We start from the raw sequence: 23739 nt of genomic DNA, 5'->3' as shown, positions 1-23739 counted from the left end.
TTATGACATAATGCATGTTCTTCATAATAAAATATTAAATTTGGTCAATTGCATAAAGTCCTAGTGCAACTCAGATATAGATGAAAGACATTCGAGCTTTTGTAATTATTAATAATCCTTAGAATATCAAGACTGTGTGATACAAAGATAATAAGAAAAAGTTTTAGTTACTCTGATATGTGTATAAGACAACTAATGTGAAGATAACATACTTCCTCCTCCAGCTCACTGTAAAGAGATAGAATGTCATCCTACGATATGCTGCAGTAGGGAAAGTGCATATATACTTGTTCGAATTTGTGGGAAACATTACATGATTGAGTAACCTAGTTCAAATTATCATGAACTATTGAACAGTTATTTGGAGAATGAAATGTTATGTGAGACTTGAGCATGTTCAATAGTATGTAGGTTTAAAATCTTTAAACTCAGTACAATGTAAGACAATTTATAGATGTTACTCAATCTTCAGTATCAGGAAAAGAGAGAATGACTTGTAACCTGATATCACTGATAATAGTAATAATAATAATAGTAATAATAATATGACCTGATATCACTGATAATAATAATAATAATAGTAACAACAGAAGAAATGAGTGAGAAGATGGAGTCACATTTCGAAGTTAAGAGATATGGCGATACAGTAGAATCTCATGAGCCTCATTAGTCAAAAACACTAAAATATTTATAGAGCAATATTATTTAGGTCTGAGATCTTTAATTTCATTTCAGGAAGCTCTATTAACAGTTGAATTTTGACTAATTTTCCAAAAACTAAAATGTGATAACCTCAACAGTCTAGCTATTCCTCCTATCATTCTTTCCCCTCTCATTCTCTGAGTTTCTGTTCAATCACATGTACACCTTAAAAAGAAAAGTATTTATCTTAGCAATGTACAAAGATAATAATGTACACATTGTACCTGGGAATGTATAGTGACAAAATTTCAACATCCTGTTTTGAAAAAAATTTATGTGAGTGACTGTATATAAATTTTCCCTGTTGTGGTATCAGAAATTAGTCACACTGTTATTTGTGAACATGATTACTGCCCACATTATTTATTTCCTATCTCTTACATGTTCATTTGATGTAAAATCTTTAACTTCAACTCTGCCACATCAACTAAATGAATATTGACATCTATTTTCAGGAACACATTTTGTAATGTTTCAGATATAAGTTATGAAAAGATTTAGTATACTTCAGTCTTCTGTTTAGCTTTACATTTATTAATTTACTCATTTTTAATTTTCTTCATGATTTCGTGATAGAAGTACTCTAATACTTTAATATTGATTCTGAAAATTAAAAAGGTTTGTCCTGTGAAAGCATAGTGACTTCATAAAAATTTATGTATAATATGTGCTTGGCATGTGTAATTTTATAGTAGTACAACAAAAAACTTATTCAGACAAAATAAATAAACGTCACCATCTGACATTATATACCTTGGTAAATAGTAACTATGTGCCAAAGTTCTTCAGTTGTGCCTTACTACAGTTATCAGACAAAAATAATTTATTTCCTTCAGTAAAATGGGCTGGCTGTGAACACTTTTTACAGATACTGGTGTTAACATTGGGTACTCATGAATTAAGTACTCAGAGCTGAAGTCTACTTCAGCTTTAATTCCAGAAATATTTTGTAGACAATTCATTGTTACAAACTATGTCTGATATTATGATATTGTTTGAAATGCCATTCAAAATAATATTTACTTTTGAAGAGCAGTGTGAATGACTTACACATTTAAATGAGTAATGCTGGTATCACTGATATATTTCTTTGAATTCTTACAGATTTGTTGTTTTCGCAAAACGTGTCGATGTTCTCGAAGCCAGACTTAGGGTGTTTTGCATGACTGACGATAAAGAAGACAAAACATTAGAGCATCAGGAGCATTTTACTGAAGTTGCAAAGAGTAGAGATGTTGAGGTAAGTTTCTTTAAGACTTACCTTTGTAATACTTAGTTCACCTCCATAGCTGGGTGGTCAGCACAGGTGACTGCCATGTGGAGGATCCGGGTTCGATTCCCAGTACTGCCAGAGTGGAAGGTCTGGTAGGAAGTGCACTCGGCCTTGTGAGGCCAACTGAGGAGCTGCTCAGCTGATTAGTAGCAGTTTGAAAATCGGGAAAGCCGACAATAACCAAGAGAGTGGTGTGCTGATCACATCCCCCTCCATACTGTGCTGATCACACCCCCCTCCATACTGTATCCAATGATGCCACTGGCAGAGGATGACACAGCAGTCAGTGAAGCGCATTTGGCCTGTATAGGGGTAGAATGAGGAACTTTACCACCTTTACCTTTTATAATGAATTCACCTAAAAATGTTATTGTTCATTTAGTCATACTTACTATGCATTTTCTTAGACAGTGCCTCAATTACAAAGGTTTACTTCCTTATTTTTGTTCCACAGGTGCTCGAAGGAAAACCACAGTACATTGAATTTGCAGGGAACTTGGTTCCTGTTACAAAGTCAGGTGACCAGTTACAACTCGGATTCAGAGCATTTAGAGAGAATCGTCTTCCATTTACTGTACGTGTCAAGGACCCACACGCTGATACAGTTGGCCGCATACTTTTCATGAGAGAGCCGAAGGTATAAACATGACACGTAGAAAGAATATTGGATGTCTGCTTAATACATTACCTGATAATCCATATGTTTCACCTGTTTAGGTTGCAAAAGGTGAACCACCCCAGCAGCCAGTCTGCATATTAAATATTGTACTCCCTGAAACGATATTACCTGAATCCGGACTGTCAGAACCAGATCTTGTTTCCTTACAGAAGAAATACAGCTTCCTCCGTGATGGTGGTTTTGGTATTTATCTTCCTCTTCTCTATTTAAGTTTACATTTGTTGCAAAATTTAATTAAACTTTAATTAAAATTAATTAAACTTACTTCAGAATACTGAAGATGATGTACCAAATAAATATTGTTTCTGGACCCTACAGGTCGAATTAATGCTTTCCGACACATGAATTTACGTTTATCAGATATTAGTAACTTGCTGGCGGAAGATTGGGTGATTCTGGCCAATGAACTTGGAGTTTCTACATCCGATGTAAATATAATAAAAACAGAATTTCCCAGTAGTGTAGCTCAACAAGCAATGGCAATGTTGAGACTCTGGGTACAACAGTCAGGAAATAAAGCAACAGGTGAGTGATAACATTAAAAGTGAAAAATTGTGGTAATTTTTTTATCAGAACATCACATTTTTGTTTAAAACTTGGCTCAGATGTGTAACATTATTTAAAAAATTCAAATTAATTTTTATTCCATTAAAGCTAACACACTGGAGAAAGCACTGAGGAAAATTGGTCGTGATGATATCATTCAACAGTGCATTTTCAATGTTGATGAGATGGATGAAGCTGTTGAGAAAGTTCGGCAAGACCAATCAGGATTTGACCTCTTGAAAGAAGAGTTAGGACCATCAAGAAATGCATCATTACATCGAGAAACTGCAGTGGACATTACAGCATATGATGAACAAGATTTAATGAAGGTATTTCAGAACTTATTTATTGTAAGTTTCTAAATAAATTTACTGTATGTTACGGTATCTCATCTGTTTTCTTTAGAACATCCACATAAGCGTATCTGCAGTTCTATAGCATACACACACATACGTACATAGCGTCCCAAGTTTAGTGTCCAGTATGTGTGGGTTGACTAATAAATTGCTTAAAAATATAGTATTATACTTCTGTATATCATTACATTCACTGTTTCCAACAAGTTTCAGTTATGATTGCCTACCATTGTCAGAGTAATTTTCTCAAGATATTTTTCATAACTGCATCAATGACTGTGTCTGAAATCATGTAATTGAGACAATGGAAACACATCCTAAATGTGCTTTAATGCATAACATTCTCACAGAGAACTTTATTTTTTTTCCCCCTTGGACACTCCACTAGATTGAAATAATGTTATAAATTTAAAGGCAGTGAATTCATACTGTGGTACACAGCCCACTGCACATTTATTTTATTTATTGATGAGTGGAAATGCTGTTCACGTGAAGAAGTAATAATTTTTACAAACAATAGATATGATATCATGCATGATGCGTTTGGTATAAATATTTAAAAAAAAAGTCATCATGGGTCACTGTAATCGGACTTGTTTGCAAAAGACATTTGCTAAGCTGGAAGAGATTTGAAAATACTAACAGCCTTCATAAATATACAAACCATTCCTTGCTGGTTTGAGAAGATTCTTCCATCCAAGTGACTTATGAATTGGTACTCCCCCCCCCCCCCCCCCCTTTCCACTCACACATTTTCTTCATGTCAATTGTCATCACTAATTGTGATACATACTGTATATAAATCTTGCACTTGGCACCCCCTCAGCTTGGTGCTCCAACTGACCACTGCTAATTGTGATACATCCTGTACAGAAACCTTACAGCTGTAGGTGCCTCTGGTGCTCCTCTCAGCTTGGTGCCCCAAGTGACAGCTTATGTAGCTTGGTCCTTAAGCTGGCCCTGAGGCCATTTTGTGATTCTGCAAGAATAATGCAGAGAAGTAGACCACACCTCTATACCAAGGCTGAAGAAGTTGTTTTATGCAATGGTCCATGAAAACTCACCCACCAGTATCTATTACGCATGCAACAGGTTGTTGGGCCCCAAATTAGACATCCCTGTAGCATTATTCACTATAAATTCTGTTATGATGCGTACTTTTTGTCTTCAAAGTGTTAATTTCATTATTGACGCAAGACTTGTGTCATACACATAGAATTTTGATTTTACACGTAGCTTCAATAGGTCAGACATGTCAAAGTCAATTTACATTTGATAATACATTCAACATTACATAATTTGAAAAGAAGATATCAAGAGAACAGCAAGAGAATTCAGATATGCTGTACTGAGTGTAACAGACTCTATGAGAACAAGACTGATCCCATTATCTACAAAATACCACAGGTCTTATTCTGTCTCCATTTGCAATATTATTTCTGCTATATGATAGGCATCTGTAATATCTTGTCCGCAGTCTAATGACCACAACATTGATGGCCACAGTTGGCCATTATCGTTTAACTGTGATATTTCCATTACTTGATCCAGGAATTCTTCTGTAGTAGAGGTAGGAGACCATCCACATTTGAAACAAATCGCAGTTACAAGAAAGTCTGGATCACATAAGTCTTTATTTTTTAATAAGGAATTGCACAGTCTATATTTTTCCATAAATGCAGTTTGTGTGAAATGATACTGTTGTTGCCAATGAAAATAGGATTCTTGACACCTGATTTATTACTTGTGTCTCATTCTTGACTTATGCTCAGAAGTACTATAGTTGATCTCCTGCCCACTAATAATGAATTAAGAATTCTGAGCTGCAATTGAGATAAGTCCATCAGTATTGTGGACATCTTTTGTATATAGAAACATCAAAAGTAGCTTCTCTAATTCTCATGAATAATACCTGGTTCACATTTAGCACATATCTTGTTACAGGTGCCGTATTTTTTGTATGCTTTATGTACCCTGCTGTCCAAACTGTATACAGTCATGATACCTTTTGTGAGCAATATATTTATGTATTAACTGAGCCCAACACAATTTTCTCAGTTGCTGAAACTCTCATAAGTATTGTGCCCCATTAATATCTGAATTTTAAATCCATGTTTTATGAACCAAAACAACGCTATTTGCAGTTAATAACTTAAATATTATACTTGTACCATAAAAAAGTTGTATAACAATATTAAGGACTTATTGCCAGTAGAGGTAAATGAGTAGCACATCATGTTCTGAAAATAATGCTCAAATTAGTTATAATCCAATAATTTTCTCTTACCTATTGGAGAGTTTGAGATCTTATTTAAATTAGTAAACAGCTATTGAATAATGGAATAAATACAAGTAATTCTGGTACACTAGACTTTTTAATTTTCACCTTATATTTGTTTTTATCTAGCTTTTATGAGTTTTGCCTGTAATGATGTATACCCCATTTTAGGAATCAGAATCTGTTGAAGAGCTTGTGCAAGCAGAGAAGAAGAAATCACATGAAGGTAAGAAAGTCTTATTTTCATTTAAAATATGGTAGGAAATATTCTGGAAGAATGTAAATAATTTAGGCGTAAAGGAGACCACTGACCAAATGGCAGAAGTATTGAGTCATTGATAGGCACAGACAAAAGAGAATGAAGACTTTAGTAGCTTTTGGAAGAAAATCTTTGACCAGCTAGAGTATAAATGTATACACACAAGGAAAAAAAGAAAAACACACACACACTTGCACACCTGCAGTGTGCCAGTTGAACACACAACTGCTTTAGTTTATTGCAAATTACAGATACTGATTTTCACCATAAGACCAGGATATCAGTGTCTATAGAATTCTTGCATTAAAAGCAAATTATTGAGTATAATATGCAATACCTCACAGAGAAAAGGGTATAGGAAGCCATTAAGTAGTTTACTGGGAACAAATCATGCTACAGTGTATTTATTTTTTTTACTTTTTGAGATTACTACAGCAATTTACCAGTTATATTTGCTAGTTATTAATAATAAAGAAAACAGAAGAGTTACAAGCTGAATAAATGTCATTATGACCATTATTACTGGCATGACATTGCAAGTGATTCACAAATGTCAATATCATAATTTATTGATCAGTTCTTGACAAGTAGGAAATCAAGTGTGAAATATCATAATCACATCATATTTGGGAATCTGATAATTTAGAGGCACCACAGTGATTACTGACAAGGTAGAAAGAAGGCAAGGAAAAACTGGAATGAGAGCATCAATAGATAAAAGTAAAAAGAAAGTGTTGTAAATATGAGACTGAGTGCATTCAGTATTATTACAAAATCTTATATATATATATATATACATATATATACCAAGTGACAGAATAGTTTAAGAACTCAGTTTGGTCTTTCCATTACCTTCAGTGATTTCCAGACTGCCAAGATCTATTAAACAGGTGCATTGTTTTGTGGAATGGCACATGGTACTACATTTGTATATTGTATTTCACGCACAGAACACTGGTTGGTATTCATTCCTGAATAGCTGGTGTCACAGTATTTAGTTGTAGGACTTCCCAATCATCTGGTGTTGTGTTATATTACATTAGAAACCTATACAAACAGAATGAAGTAAACTGTCAGGCAGCAGCAAGCAGATAGTAGTCTGTGATGACTTCAGCATTAATTTTCTTAAGGATTCTAATAGGAAAAATTATCTAGAAACCTTATTTGGATTCTAAAATATAATTTCAGCCATTAACTTTCCAGCACAGGTGGATAAAGACATTAAGACCCTAAGTGATCATGTTTTCTTTTGTAAAGCTTAAAGTAGGAAAATAACTGTTTATCCAGTAACAAATGCCCTCTCTGATCATGATGCACAGTTAATTAGGATAAATAACATATTGCCTTTAGGTATGTATGCTGTTTAGTGGAGATCAGTGAGAATAATGAGTGACTCCACGACAAATGTTTTTAAGCACAGTATACAGGGGATGACTTGGGATGAACTTTATAATAAACCAAATGCTAACATCAAATTTAATATACTCCATGAGAAAGTCATATTATTATTTGAAGACAACTTTCTGAGTGAGCTAATCAGAAAGGATACTAAACAGTGATGTAAAAGCCGATGGATGACTAGAGGGCTTAAAGTATCTTGTGAAAGGAAAAGGGAAATGTATCTTTTGCCAAGAATGAGTAGGGATCCTGCAGTAGCTGCTCACTACAAAAGCTACTCAAAATTACTAAGAAAGGTTATTAAAAATCAAAGAAGATGCACATAATGTCAAAATAATTCCGACAACAGACTTAAGGCTATATGGAATGTAGTGAAATGAGAGACAGGTCAACCAGCCATGGAACAGGATTACATCGCTATTGAACTCAAGCGAAGGAATGGAATGATGAGTCACAGGAAGTAAATGTATTTAATAATCACTTCTCAAATATAGTAGAAAGCACAGGGAGAAACAAGTCAAGAGAAAAATCGCAGCAGTATGTTGAAAAAGTAACTCATAAAATTCAATCATATGAATGTACCACCAACTTCTCCATATGAAAGTAAGAAAATTATAGTCTCTCAGAAATCAAAGCTCATGTGGGTTTCATGGTGTTTCCAATAGAGTACTGAGGATTTGTTCCCATTTAATAAACCCAGTCTGATCTGAAACATGTAATGCATCACAGACTCAAGGAATTTTTCCAGAGAGACTGAATATGTCATTGTTAAACTCCTCTTTAAGAATGGTGATAAGAGAGGTGTCAATAGCTACTGACCTGTTTCACTGCTGACATCATTTTCCAAACTTTTTGATAAGGTGATGTATTCTAGGATAGTAATTCACCTTAGCAGCAATAATATCCCCAGTAAATCACAATTTGGGTTTCAGAATGCCATTTACATGTTCCGTCACCAGATTTTACAAGCATAAATAATACAATAGTGCCGGTTGATATTTTCTGCAAACACAGTAGTGCCAGTTGGTATTTTCTGCAAACTATCTATGGCATTTGACTGTGTGAGTTACAATATTGTCCTAGATAAATTGAAGTTTTATAGGATTGGTACTATAGCCAACCAATGGATGCTGTCATATCCAACCAAAGAATGCAGGAAGTTGTTCTCAGTAATTCAACCAATATAGTCTGGGAACATAATTCTGACTGGAGAGAAATAATGTATCATGTATGGGATTCCCCAAGGCACAGTCTTAGGTCACTATAGTTCTTCACATAAGTAAATGATCTTCTGTCTAATATACAACAAGCAGAATTAATCCACGCATACATACAGAAACAGAAGACATGGTAAACATAGCTCTTCAAAGTATCATTGACTCGTTTCCTGCAAATAGTCTCACCCTCAATTTTAAAAAGAAACAAGATATTCGGTGCTGCACATCTAGGGGTACTACACCAATGATAAGTGTAACACATGGCAAGCAAATAACAATAACATAGGTATCCATACTAATAGGAATTTAAATTGGAATAAGCACATTTTGGAACTCCTAAAACAAGTTAGTTCAGCCACACTTACACTTAGAATCAAAGCAAATCTTGGGAAGAGAAAAATCAGTAAGCTGGCTTATTTTGCATATTTTCATTCAGTAATGTCATATGGAATAATGTGTTGAGGTAACTCATCTTTAAGAAAGAAAGCCTCCATTGTGCAAAATTGTGCTGTAGGAATAATATTTGGTGCTTGCCCGTGATCATCTTGGACAAATCTCTTCGAGGAGTTGGGCATACTGACTACTGCTTCACAGTATAATTATTCCCTCATGAAGTTTGTTGTAAATAATCGATTACAGTTCAAAAGGAACACTGATGTACATAATTACACTACCAGAAGGAAAAACGACATCCATTATTCCACATTAAAGTTGTCTTCAGTGTAAAAAGAGGTGCACAATGCCGCATTAACTAGATTTGATCATTTACCCACCGATATGAAATGTCTAACAGAAAGCAAAGTAAAATTTGAAAACAAACTGAGAAAGTTTCTCCTGGACAACTCTTTCTATTCTGTAGGAGAATTTCTATTACTGTAATGAGTAAAAGATGGTGGGTAGGATTACCAACTCACACCATCTTTATATCTTTTTTCCCTTTAAAAAACCTTTAAATGTTCAGAATGTAACAATATGTACAAATTACTTTGCAACGTGGATGTAAAATGACTCAGTCCACATCATTATAATATGTTGTGCAAAATGAACCATGGAACATGAAAGTAACTAACTAGTATACATCAATGTACTGTGATACTAAAAGTAGATATTACATACCAGTATTACAGCAGATTAGTCTCAGGCAAACATATATTTCTTATTTTTTAAGTCATTTTAAATGGAGCACTTAATTTTTGCCATTCTTTCTTTTGGTAACAATGAATATCTTACATATTTTATATATTACTTGATTTATATTAGGACCATTGTCAGAAAGAAAATGTATTTTACTTTAGCAGAAGTGAGTAAATTGCTATGCATTATTGAGAAACTATTACTTACACTGTTAACATGAAGTAATTTATTCTGATGCCATTCATTTACTTGTTTTTAGACTTTCAGATACAAAAAACAGATGTAATACTAAAGGACTGGCCTCTGAAGGAGAGAGATGATGTTGATGAATCAGAAGAAAGGAAGTATATTGGTGAAGAAAAAGTTGTTGAAGAAGAAAGACGAACAGTTGCTCAGCTGAAAGAAATATTTGCTCAAGATAAGCGTGATCGTCAGTATGAAAGACAGCCAATAATTATATCAGACGAAGAGGCAATGAAGAGGCACACATCAGTAATTACTGAAAGTGATTCACCTATACCTCCATCAAAAACTGAAGATGACACGTCACGGCTGTCAACCTCCACTTTTGAGGATAGCACAATGGAAGATGAAATGTCACAGAAGCAAGTGTCCTCTCCTGAACAGTTACCAGAGGAAGCCGTTCCTATTAAAGTTACACTAAAAGAGGATCAGAGACGAGATTCCGAACTTTTTCAGGGTGTTAGTGAAGGGCTGGTCAGACTGGATGATTCCTACAAGGTGATTCCAACTGGAGAAGGTAAGAATTTTTTGTCTCAATGTATTAACACTGTTACATTTCTAAGCATGGTATCATAACTTTTTCTCCTTCCAATTTTCTTTTTATTTCATTTATTAGAAGAAGGTCTAAGAAATATCTGGCACCGACAGTTTGCCTAAGTGCACTTTGGCTGTGTCACTGTCACATGTTATTCTGCCACATGTAGTGTAATAATTGCCAAAAGGTATAGTTCTGTTGCATGAAAACAACTGGTTTTATGGCATACTAAATTAATTATGAAGCTGCCCTTTTTAATTAATATGAGCCCAAAAACTCTTTTCTGTGTTGTTAATATAGAAGCTTGGTCTCATTTACATTTATGCTAAAAGATGTTCAAGAATATTTTCAATATGTACTTGCACAAAATAACAGAGTAGACCCTAATATCTTTTAACAATTGTGAAGGCTCACACTGAAAATAATTTTGGTTTGGTAAGACTTTTATGAGACCTTACTTATGTGGATTGACATCTCTTGTTAATATCTAGAACCTGCTGCATTATTATGTCAGAAAACTCTGAAAACAAAAGCTGAAATTACTGTAAATAAATATTTATTACAATCATTTATTTGGCCAATGAGATCATACTTTTTTGACTGGATTTTCATGTTGTGTTTGCACAAGCTCATTATAAAGAAATGAACTCAGATGGTTATCAGGCATCATACTACACAGTACCTCATATGTTTATTGTTCTAATGTCAAGGATATAGGGCATTAGCTATAGTGACCCAAACTCTGTCCTGGTATTAAAAAAAGTATCATTATTGACTACATTTATAATTTTATCTAGCATTTATGTGCAGTGTTTTGTCTTATCCCTGCTTATATCTAACTATCACTATTAAATATAGGAAAATATACCTATCATTTATGCTGTGCTACCAGTATACTACTGACTGACATGGCCTAAATAGAATGAAACTAGCTGAGTACCCAGTGTTGCCTGGGTATGTACTTATTCCAATTTTCTCTTAGTCCATCTCCTCCTTTCCCCTCTCTGTTCACCTCTTCCAACTTCCCCCCTCTCCGTCTGTCTCCTCCTGCCCTTCTCTCTGTCCATCTCCTTGTACCTATCTCTCTGTACACCTGCTTCTCCTCCTCTCTCTGTCCATCCAGTCCTTCCCCTTCTGTCCACCTCCTCCTCCCCCTCTAATTCCATCTCCTCCTCCCCCTCTCTTTGTTCATTTCCTCCTTCTGCTTTGTCTACAATCTCTTTGTTCCCTCTCTCCCTAGTTAAGTCCCATAAGATTTCACACACATATGAACATCCTCTCTCCCTTTCAATCCCCCCACTGGCCATCTCCCCTTCCCTTTCTATGTCCATTTCCCACTCCCTCTGTGTCTGTCCATATCACTCTCTCTCCTTTTCCTGTCCATCTGCTCCTCTCCCCCTCTCCCTCCATTTCCCCCTCCCCTCTCCATGTCTATCTATTCCTGCCCCTTCTATCTGTGTCCACTTCCTCCTTCCGCCTCTCTATTTGTCCACTCCTCCCCACCTCTTCTCTCTCCACATTATAAGCCCCATCCCAATAGGATGCTGATGGCTCTTACCCCCATAGTATTTCTTTCCAGATTGTAATTAATACGGGTACCAAATTTGGTTGAAATTGTTCCATGGGTTTAGAATGAGATTTCTAATCACATTTTTATCCACATGCACACACATCAGACGTCTTTCACATGTATTTAAAATATTTCACACGTATTTCACCTGTATCTCCAGAAAATTTTGCCCTGCAGTATCATTGTCAAGTAGCTTATCATAAAGAAGTAATAAATTAAAACACCATGCATGATACAGCAGATTTTCATGTATCTTAGTGTTTATGATCTCAGATCCCCTGAACTATGTGTCATACAATAATATATTTTTAAAGTATATTTAGCAGTGTATGTGGATACTGTCTGCAAAATTTAAACACCATGCATGATGAGGCAGTTTTTCACACATCTCAGTGTTTGTGGTATATATCTCCTGAACTCTGGGTTTTACACTGATACAATTTTGATGGTACATTCAGAGGTATATTTGAATACTGTCTGCGAAATGTTTCACAATTACAGTTAGGAATAAAGAAGTAACAAATTAAATCACCATGTTTCATGCACCTGATTTACCGCATGAACAGTAAAAATATGATAAGCAATGAACAGTTTTCCTTTCATTGATTTGTGGGCATTGTCATCCAGAAAAAGTTTTGTAAAGGTTTAAAATTATGTGTAAAGTTTGTTGCAAGTCACTAACTGTTCTCAGTCTCCAGTACTGGATGACTAAAGTATGGGTATTTCACGCATCATGGGCTACACTGCTTTTTCACCCCCACCACCATTCTTTGATAAATAGGTGGTGCTTAACCCCACAGCAATTCTTTTCAGGCCATAAGTGATATGTATACCAAGTTTGGTTGAAATTGGCCCAGTTGCTTAGGGGAAGATGTGGAAAATACATACATATATAGGGTGGAGAAAAATTGTGTCACGAAATTTTAACCCTGGATAGCTGATGCCAGTAGGAACCAAAATTACTAATGTTGTGTAGGTTGACAATGCACCATTCTTAAACTATGGAAACTTGGCACCACACACTCCAATTGGCCATGGGATTGCCCTGTTGCTGTTCAACGATTGACGGCAGTGCTATGGTTGTCGATTCACACATACAAATGTCCCTTGCCCCATCACTGCCCCAACATGATACACACATTTGTCAAATAGGTCTTGCTGTTTGTCTCCACCTCATGTCAGAGGCATTCAAACATAAGCTTTGAGTGAAAAACACCTGACAACACTTTATTTTTTCTTTTCCCTGAGAGCTGGGGAGGGGGGTGGGGGTGGGGGGGGGCGACCCTTTACTCACAGGTATGAGCACCCTTGGATACAGGCAATTGAGTATTGGCAGAAATGTGAATATTTATTTGGATACAGTCTTCAGAACTTACCACTGTGCACAATACACCGTCTTGATCTAGGTATCTTCTTATGAATATTATACATATAGTTGGAGAATAATTTTAGGTTCCCATTTGTATTTGTTGATTAAATTGTGACAGTTCCATTTACTTTATTAATTGTAGGTCTCACCATATTTTACTGCAAAAACAGGTCACAGTGTTTTTATGGTTGGCAGTATGCTGTTTCACACCTGTCAGTTATACTGTCCCATTCAGGAAGATGAAGCTAACTTCCAAGTCAGTAGACATAAATCCATCCTACTGATACAAATAAGCTTAAACATTTTTCACACTATTCTAAGACAATTTATGACATTATATATAAATTAGAAACAACATTCAGTATATAAAAGTGGAAACAGTTCTCTTTAAATAGATCCCATAAGTTCCATTGATGATATTGAGTTCAGAAGAAACTTTGAATTTATAAAAACTTTAAGAAGACGTATCTTCTATTTGGAGTGCTGTATAGAAGAAATTCTTTGTAGCTTGAGAGAGATTTTTTCTTGTGCTATTACTATGACCAGTTGCAGTAGCTTAACATATCGCTTCTGCCTTGGTAGCCATTTGTTGGTAAGATACTCATTTGGATTTTATGTAGCATGATGCTTTCTGTAACATTCTTACATGTCTGTAGATGGTACACTTGAAATATTTATCCTTCGCTTTCTCATTACAGTTGACTGGACTGCTGATAAATTACAATAATTAAACTTTTTCATATTTATTATTTATGTGCTGCCTCACATTCTGAATTTTAGATTATCAGTTCATCACTAAGAAGAGTAGGAGGCAAATTTTCAGTAACACCACATATATTTTTCAAAATGATTATGGCTAACAATCGCACATCTCTTCAGAGTCATTAGATCATTTTTGCTAAGTCTTTACTGACAGCTGAAAATGTTCTTTGTGAGTTCAAAAACTCATGTGCAGCAGAGAGAGTGCTCGAGAACATTTGAACATACTGCAATTAAACAGGCAATAAAGATTTTTTTAACACAGTGTTTATAACTTTATCATCACAAACAAACTCTTGGATCTGAATTTTGACTGTATTGTCGGAAGTGCCTCTGCAAGTTGAGGCACTTACTCTTCTGTTTACCACTTTCCTGTGACTGATTTATTAGAGCTGAGTAACATCTGTTTGAGCACTGACATTTCAGTGGTCTCTTCTTGACAAGCAGGATTTTAAGATTGTGAAGGTTATGTTACCATTTTTAAATACTCATTTCTCTTTTGTGACTTGGCTGATCATAAAGATGAAGCTAAATTTTATCAACTTAGGCTGTTTTAAAAAATGAGAAATGGTATCCCATCAGCCTATCTGTCGAGAATAAAACTTCCACACTTCACTGTGTAGAGCAGTGCGAACTGCAGATGCATAAAATTCCAAGGATACCTTTATCTAATTGTATGATACACACCAGTCTTTGTTCCATAGTTTCCATACTGTGGCAACATTCTGTTTAATGACAAATGCAGAATGTCCAGTGAGTGTCTTTGATGAACAGTCTTTTATAACAGCTGGAGAAATTTCTTCAAATATCTGAACTACTGTCAGCCTTTGAGACAAATGGTGCCAATGTGTTCTTTCACTGGGACACTTGAGAAAAGGCCGCTAACAATAAGCCTAATTAGCTTTGTATTTGTAAAAACATCATTAACCTCTAATGTATCAACAACATTCATAAAAAACTGAGCTTTCCTCAATCTGAAGTTTGTCTTTAACAACAAAATATTTTACTAGGCATGGTTATATTTGGGATGGTATGCTCTTGCCTTTCTCCAATCTGTGAACTGACTTATTCAGTCAGTTATAATGGAGCACACTGCTTAACTTGGTCTCCAAACCTTGGAAGACCCTGGCATTTTTACATTAACAAATATTTACCAAATTGAAAGTAGGAATAAGTGACAGAAAACCCTAGGAGAAACCAAGAATTGAATCCTGAATCAACAAACTTACAGAAAATAATCATCCCATCATTCATTAATTCTCCTATTGAGTAGTAGCATTTTTCAAGTCTCTAATAATGGATATTTATGTAAACTTTTTTGTAAAATCAATAAATTCTAAACTCATCAGAATGTCTGTGTGTGACACAAGTGACAATAGTATTACTGCACATAACAAAAAGATTTAAAATAAACAATTTGGTCACTACAATACCTGTGGTCAACAGATCTGTATCCAAAATACTGTGAGTATTTCTGATACCGACATTCAGACCTGAAACAATCCACGAAGTGGATACTACAGCAGAATAATAAAATGATGAAAACACTATCTGAAGTGTATTTTATGAGAGAAAAGTTTTCAAAGATATTGGTGTAGTGGTTTAAGAGAAAATAATATTCTGTGCACAAAGCTTCACCATGTACATTCAAGCTGAAATTGGTTGCACCTCCAACATCACATATTACAAGGCAACCACTACTATGAATTACAAGAAAGCATGCAGACGCTCTATTTTCAATCCCACTTCTATGAATGAGTCCTCTACTATTATTGCAACAATGGGAATTTCGGTTTCTACAAATCTCATGACCACTTCCTCCACTTTAGTTACATGTAAAGAACCATAACTAACTATGTCATAACATAAAACCACTTGTGTCAGAACCATGTAATCAGAATGTCATTATTGGACACACACAAAAAAATCTCCTTCCCCAGTCACTCCTCAAGATAAATGGAATTCTCACTGTAGCAAACTTCATTCTTGCACCAGCACTTTCAGATCCATCCAACCAGGCAACACCATTTTACTCTCCAATATATCAGTTATACTTATGCCAAATACTTTGTTAAACACTATTAATAAAGTTTCAGTAAATGACTATTTGCAATGGGGAGAATGAAAAAAAGCAAATGACGTGAAATAGTGTATATTTTGTAGAATACAATATATACAAAATTATATCTCCCTATATAACAATAAAATCATAATGCACATTTAACAGAATCCAACTTTGAGGATAAACAATTATCATAACACATTTCTAGGTTCTTAAAACACAACAGCAGCAATGTCATCCAACCAGTTGCATTCATTTGTTATGTAACTAAATATCCTTCTACAGTTAAACAAAGAACTTTTGAGCTTTATGTTAATGAAAAGTCCTTTGAGCATTGTAAATAATGTAAGAAGTACAACACACTGAACAGTTGAGGAGCTGAGTCATTAAAAGGCACGTAAACAAGATTGAGAACTTCACTTCAAAAAATTCATTTCTCTGCCTCTCCTTCACAATATTTCATTGAACATAATAATATTTCAGTTATTTCATTGCTAAACAAACTAATACAGTAGTAGAGACTTGAGCTAGACAATTTATAACAAAACAGAGATGATTTTTCTATCTGCAGCTTATGTTTACAGCTCAACAAAGATAGAACTTAATATCATACATAGTTTGATGCCTGTTTAATATAACCATAAATAAAAACTAATTTCTTAATGATGAGTCAGGCAGTGCAAAATTAAACAGGTGGGGAAAATCATCCATTAGCCCATGTGTATACACCACAACAGCCATTGTTCCATGTCACTTCTGTCCTGTAAAAGAGTTCTGCTGACCACAGTTAGATTACACTGGTGTCAATCTTCTCAGCAGTGCTCAGTAGTGGGTCTGTTTAAATGAAAACAAAACATATGCACTGCTAACCATTAAAACTGCAACATCAGACAGAATAGAAAATAAATAAATTTTACTTCTTTTGAGTATACAGTATAGCAGGAAGAATACATGATTAAGTAAGTGGGTGTGTTGGGTGCGTACAGAGTGTGAAAGTTTGTACACAGAGCTGTCACCTAAGACAGTGACAATGGCCCTAAACTGGCTGGGCACTAATTTGAACTGAGCTCCACTGACATATGTGGATACATCACTCCATGCTCCTTCAGGTCTATGACAGATTTTATCAATCGTAGTAGCAATCTGGAGGTGGTGTGCCAGTCTCTCAGCAACTTATGTCTAGATGTTTTCAATAGGTGAGAGAGCACGAAAACATACTTATGAGGGCGACAATAAAACACCCTCTGCACTGAGATAGATCATGACACCATGGACAAAATGTAGTCTTGCATTATCTTACCAGAAGGTAACTTTGTACGGACCTTGAAGATAGGACAGTCATCAGCCTTAATACCTCAGAAATATGGTGCCTATTGTCTCAATTATTGGCTCTGCAAACCAGGAATGATTGTAGTATGTACCCAGTGGCACCCCTTAATCATACCAGGTACTGGACCCATGTGAGAATGATAAATACGTCTGACAATGTCTCTTCCCTCAGGGCCTCCTCACACAGATACATTAAGTAAAATACTGTACACAGAACAGAGACCCATCTGAAAAGATGATGTGCCATTTCTGTGGCCAGTGTTCTCATTGGGTGTTCCACATCAGCCAGCTGCTCTATTTATCACGGAAAGTTAGAACTGTGTTAACCATCTGTGGTGCTCCTAACCATCTGTGGTGCTCCAGACATAATCGCACTGCCTGTGGAGGTATTTGCCTTGTCGCAAATGAGCACATTTCCATACTTGAGATATGTGACATGGCTACATACTCCTCCACAGACTAGAAACAATGTCTGTTCTCTCAGGTGCTAGTCATATGGGGTCGTCGAGATTCTGCATAGTTGTGTATGGCTCTCCTGTACACATCACACTTCCCTGATGCACTACTGATCATTTGTCATCCACGACAATGTACAGGGTTCTATTACTTAAGAAGTCTTCAACTCATTCACATATCAGGAATTGTATTCCATATGCTCAGATCTTCATCAACAGTCTGCAGTGGTGCATTCTATCAAACATTTTCCAGACATGTAAGAATATGGAATCTGCCTGTTGCATGGTTCGCAGGGTATTGTGCAAGCAAATTACAAGCTGAGCACTGCACAGGTGATGCTTTCTAAGTCCCTACTAATTTGTGTACAGTAGCTTTTCTGTCTCAAGAAAATTTATTTTATTTGAACTGAGAATATTCTCATGAATTCTGCAGTAAAGCAGTGTTAAGGATAAAGGTCTGTAGTTTTGTGGGTCATGTCTTTTACACTTCTAATGTGAAGGAGTTCCCTGCAGTTGCTTGGTACTTTCTGGTGGATGGAAGAGTTGTGATAAATGCAATTTAAGTAATGTTCCAATGCTGAAGACTACTCTCTGTAAAACCAAATTGGGATTCCATGTGACTTATTAGTTTTGAACTCCTTCAGTTGCTGCTCAACACCAGAAATGACTATCTCTATGTCCTTCATGTAGGGGTCTGGTGGTGCAGCAGTCTAATGAAGGTATTTCCATACAATCATCCTTTGTGGACAATTTTTAAATGTGAAATTTAAAACTTAAGCTTTCCTTTTAGGGTCTTCTACTGCCACACCAAAACATTTGATGAGTGACTTGGTAGATGCCTTTGACCCACTAACTCATTTTATATACAACCAGAATTTTCTCAGGTTCTTGACAGGATCTTTCACTAAGGTATGATGGTGGAAGCTGTTGTGTGCTTTCTGCATCAATATTGTTATAGCTGCATGAATTTCTACTAACCTTTGCCTGTTAACATTTCTGCATTCTTTTTTGACCTGGGAATGCAACAGTCTCACTTCCACAGCTGCTTCCAAATTTTGTTATACTGTAGATTCTTCTATAATTGGCTGGATAAATCACTTCAAAGGGTGGCAGAAAGCAATAGAAGATCAATCTCACACAAACTCACACACGCATAATTCAAGTAACTTAAAGCATAAATATTTGAACCACGTATGTCAATGAATGAAATAAATAATGATTTTTTTTCTTCTACATACTGGATACCTTGCGATTGCAGTTCTTGCATTTGCTTTTTTCAGATTTCTTTAATTTTTATTGCTGTAAAATTTTTCACACTGAGAAGAAGTAGTGATCCAATAAGAACTGTCTTAGTGTTTCATAATCAGTTGTAATGAAAGAATAACTTTTATTTTATGTGGGGGACTATTGTGAATTTCTACAGCACAATTTGTAGTACATTTTTACTTCTGAGACATATGTTCTGGTAGTTTCATTTACCTCAGGTTTTATTTCTACTTTACACTCTTCATTTGTCATGCATCAAAAGAACTGTTCTGGTGCAGTGCCTCTAATTCCACACATTTGAATATTTTCAAACTGTAATTTACAGTCCAAAAAGTTGACAGATCACTTAAGTCTAACAAAATACTAGTAATGTTTTCTTTTTTATCCAATATGTGTAAAGCTTTTTTTAGAATTTAATAGAAGCATTAGTCATAGGTTGACATTTGTTGAAGCTATCAATAACAGTTGTGTTTTTTCCAAGAATTTCATTAACCTACACAGTTTTTCATACTATTTCTGAGAAATTTCTGTGCACTTCACTTGGTAACACAATCAGATATATTTTTAAGTGAAAAATCTGCCAGTTTGAGTGTTATCATTAGCTTATTCATATACTGTTTAAATTTTAGCATGCCACCCTAAGTTTGACACAAAGGAATTTTGTATGTAGTATTTTCTTTAGTATTTGGTCATTAATTTCTACTTATAGTACCATCAGGTTGTCATGTGTTTCAGATTAAATAATATGATCTATTTTGCTTTAAATGTTCGTCTGTTTACTGTGAAATCATTGTGGCTTGTTCAGTTATCATCTGACTGCATCTGGTATGATTAAGTTTGGCCTTTGCATTGAATGCTTCTGTCATCACCAAACATTTCAATTTTTGAACATTCCTTTAAGCTCATAGGAAGATTACTTGCGTACCATATTTATCTGATTATAAGACGAGGTTTTTTCCTGAACTCATCATTCAAAAAATATTGCGTCATCTTATATTCACATTAAACTATTGTTGCTGAGGTAAATGTTTTTGCAGTGTTTTCATCTTCCATTTACAGAGGAAGCTTTGGCTATTGAAGTTTCGTACAAATTTATTTTGAAGAGTTCTGAAGAGTAGAAAATAGCAAACAATACATTTGTTCAAATAGGCTCAAGTCTCAAGATTTCCCAATATGCAGAAGCGCTCGATACAGTATCGATCCTGTTCTGTCAGTCATGTGACATTTGACTCATGGCACTGGTGCAATGGATGGCTACATGACAAACTATGAACTAAGCACAACAACAGTCTAATGCTCTGTTTAAAAAATCGGCAATTTTGTGAAACACAGGAGGAAACAGAATTAAATTCTATCAACTCACAAACTTCTATTGTATTTGGATAGGTTTTCAATTGTTCTAATAGATGTATGGATGACATATATTTATGCTGCTCTTTAAGTAAAGGTAACATTCAAAGACAAAAGTCTTGGCCTTGTAAAACCATTACTGATTCTGAATCCTACTCGGTATCTAATTTGGTCATGGAAAACTAATCAAAATTCGGTTGTTCACCTATTAAGATACTGGGGCAAAACATTAACAGCTTTTAATCAGCTTTAGAACAAGATGATGACATTCAGATGAAATGAGAAATAAAATTAATCCAGAATTAAATGTTTAACAAATGAAACAAATCACAGTAAGCTGACTGCAATTGTTAGTGCAAGAATAGATTATATTGGAAGACTTTTGTGGAGATAGTACCAACAGACAGCACTAGATCGCAGAATGAGCAAAAGTTTGAGGATTGGACAGAATTGCCATTGCAATTGATTATTTATGTATTAGTTGCTGTTGTTACATTGAACTGCACCCTAGAAGATATAGACATCTGTGTTTCACTGTTTCTCCAGTACAATGCAGTGGAAGGCATGGAGGGAAAACAGTGACATGAGCTTAGCCGAGAACTATAATGAGTGTGTGGAGGTGAATGGTGAGAGGCAGCAAATTTCATTTCCTGTCAACCATGGAAATGTATACTGCTTACTTTGGCTTTTTGTGAACATCTGCCATTCATTTTTAAACTGCAGTTTGCCTGAATCCATTTGTACTCGGAATCGAAAGACACTAAAATTCTAGACTGGGGCCAGTGACAGACTTATGTGTTTTGTGCAGTAATGTTGTTGAAGCTCACCGTGAGATACGACACAATCGAAAGGGCATGTGCCACAGACAATGAGGGAGCAGTGGACATGCAATATGATTTTATAGCAAAAGGTATTGTAACATTCTCACGTCAGTATAGCTGTGTGTTAAAAAGAAGAAAAAAAAACCACATCATATTTGGAAGAACAGCCAAATATTTGTGTTTTCACAGCTTCCCTGTGAGGATGATGATGATGATGCTAATTAAAAATAGTAGTACCACAGATTACAGGCTAAACGAAAGAGGCACTGAAGATAAAAATTAATTTAAATAATTTCTTTTTGTTCATTTTATTTCTCCTTGTATTATCAAAATGTGGACTACCAATAAATGGTATAAGTTTAGAATACGTGTAATGGAAACTTTTTTGGCATATGTACCTTACATCAGTAAAAGTATGTAATTTTGATTAGTCAGAATATGTTACAAAATAAATTTTTCTCAAGGATCCTCTTAAAAAACAGAGGGTCATCTTACATTCTGGGTCTTCTAATGCTCAGTTAAATACAGTAAGTAAAAAACTGCAGTGTACCAGATTTTGCGGAACTCCTTATTCTATTTTTTGAAAGATTTCATGATGCCTTCAGCTACCATTCTTTTTATTTCAAGTATGATTGTACAATTTTGGCCGTAGGCCATTTTCAAGTATCTGAAATGAAAGCATTATGCATTGGATACATTAGTGACACTTGTGATTTTGATGTAGGAATAAGTCATATCTGTAGATATACTAGGTGGATTATAACTTACTTTATGGATTATTTTTTATGCCATGTATGTCATTGCTCCTATGACTCAATGTTATGCTCATATCCTCCTTATTTTATGTTCCTCATTTCTGATTTTTGTTTTATTCATTTGGTGTGGTTTGTCAATGAGGCTCTCTGCTTTCTGGTGTAAAGGTAAGATTCCATCGACTCAGTGTGAATGTCAATGCGAGATGCTTTTAATAATTTTCACAATGAAACATTGTCTCAAAATATGGTAGAAAACCCAAAGAGATTCTGGTCGTATGTAAATTACACCAGTGGCAAAAAACAGTCAATACTGTCACTGCACGATAGCGATGGAAATGTTACCGATGATGGTGCCACTAAAGCAGAGTTATTAAACACAGTTTTCTGTAATTGCTTCAAGAAAGAAGATGAAGTAAATATCCCAGAATTCTAAACTGGACAGTTTTCCGTAATTACTTCATGAAAGAAGATGAAGTAAATATTCCAGAATTCAAAACCAGAACAGTTGTTAGCATGAGTGACATAAAAGTAGATATTTTAGGTGCTGCAAAACAACTCAAATCATTTAAGAAAGGCAAGTCTTCCAGTCCAGATGGTATACCAATCAGGTTCCTTTCAGAGTATGCAGACACAATAGCACCTTTCTTAGAAATCATATACAACCGCTAACTTGATGAAAGGTCTGTTCCTAAAGATTGGAAAGTAGCACAGGTCACACCAATATTCAAGAAAGGAAATAGGAGTAACCCATTGAATTACAGACCCATATCTCTGACCTCAATTTGCAGTAGGATTTTGGAGCATATAATGTACTTGAAGATTATGAATCACCTTAAAGAAAATGACTTATTGAAACATAACCAACACAGATTCAGAAAATATTGTTCTTGTGCAACACAGCTAGCTCTCTATTCCCATGAACTAATGAGTGCTGTCGACAAGGGATCTCAGATCGATTCCATATTCCTAGATTTCCAGAAGGCTCTTGATACCGTTCCTCACAAGCGACTATTAATCAAATTGCATGCATAATGAGTATCATCTCAGATGTGTGACTGGATTTGTGATTTCCTCTCAGAGAGGTCACAGTACATAGTGATAGATGGTACATTATTGAGTAGAACAGAAGTGATATCTGGCGTTCCGCAAGGTAGCGTCCTAGGCCGTCTGCTGTTCCTGATTGACATAGGTGATAATCTGAGCAGCCCCCTTAGATTGTTTGCAGATGATGCTGTAATTTACCATCTAGTAAAATCATCATACGATCAATTCCAATAACAAAATGATCTCGAGAGAACTTCTGTTTGGTGTGAAAAGTGGCAATTGGCACAAAACAAAGACATGGGTGCTAAAGGAAATCTGATAAATTTTGGGTATAGGATA

General features: G+C 35.3%; 1 protein-coding gene across 2 annotated transcripts in view; it reads left to right on the top strand.

The window, feature by feature from the left end:
• LOC124722875 (ankyrin-3-like) overlaps nucleotides 1–23739 on the top strand; it is an 898463-nt gene that overhangs the window by 546511 nt on the left and 328213 nt on the right. For both annotated transcript variants that reach the window (XM_047248010.1, XM_047248011.1), the window contains exons 26-32: nucleotides 1807–1942; nucleotides 2430–2612; nucleotides 2693–2837; nucleotides 2973–3179; nucleotides 3309–3529; nucleotides 6006–6060; nucleotides 10102–10602. In XM_047248010.1, coding sequence (XP_047103966.1) covers nucleotides 1807–1942; nucleotides 2430–2612; nucleotides 2693–2837; nucleotides 2973–3179; nucleotides 3309–3529; nucleotides 6006–6060; nucleotides 10102–10602 — 1448 coding nt within the window. The remainder of the gene's footprint in view (nucleotides 1–1806; nucleotides 1943–2429; nucleotides 2613–2692; nucleotides 2838–2972; nucleotides 3180–3308; nucleotides 3530–6005; nucleotides 6061–10101; nucleotides 10603–23739) is intronic.

This window comes from Schistocerca piceifrons, chromosome X (assembly GCF_021461385.2).
Source record: "Schistocerca piceifrons isolate TAMUIC-IGC-003096 chromosome X, iqSchPice1.1, whole genome shotgun sequence".
NCBI lineage: Eukaryota > Metazoa > Arthropoda > Insecta > Orthoptera > Acrididae > Schistocerca > Schistocerca piceifrons.
This window is presented reverse-complemented; position numbering and strand designations above follow the sequence as displayed.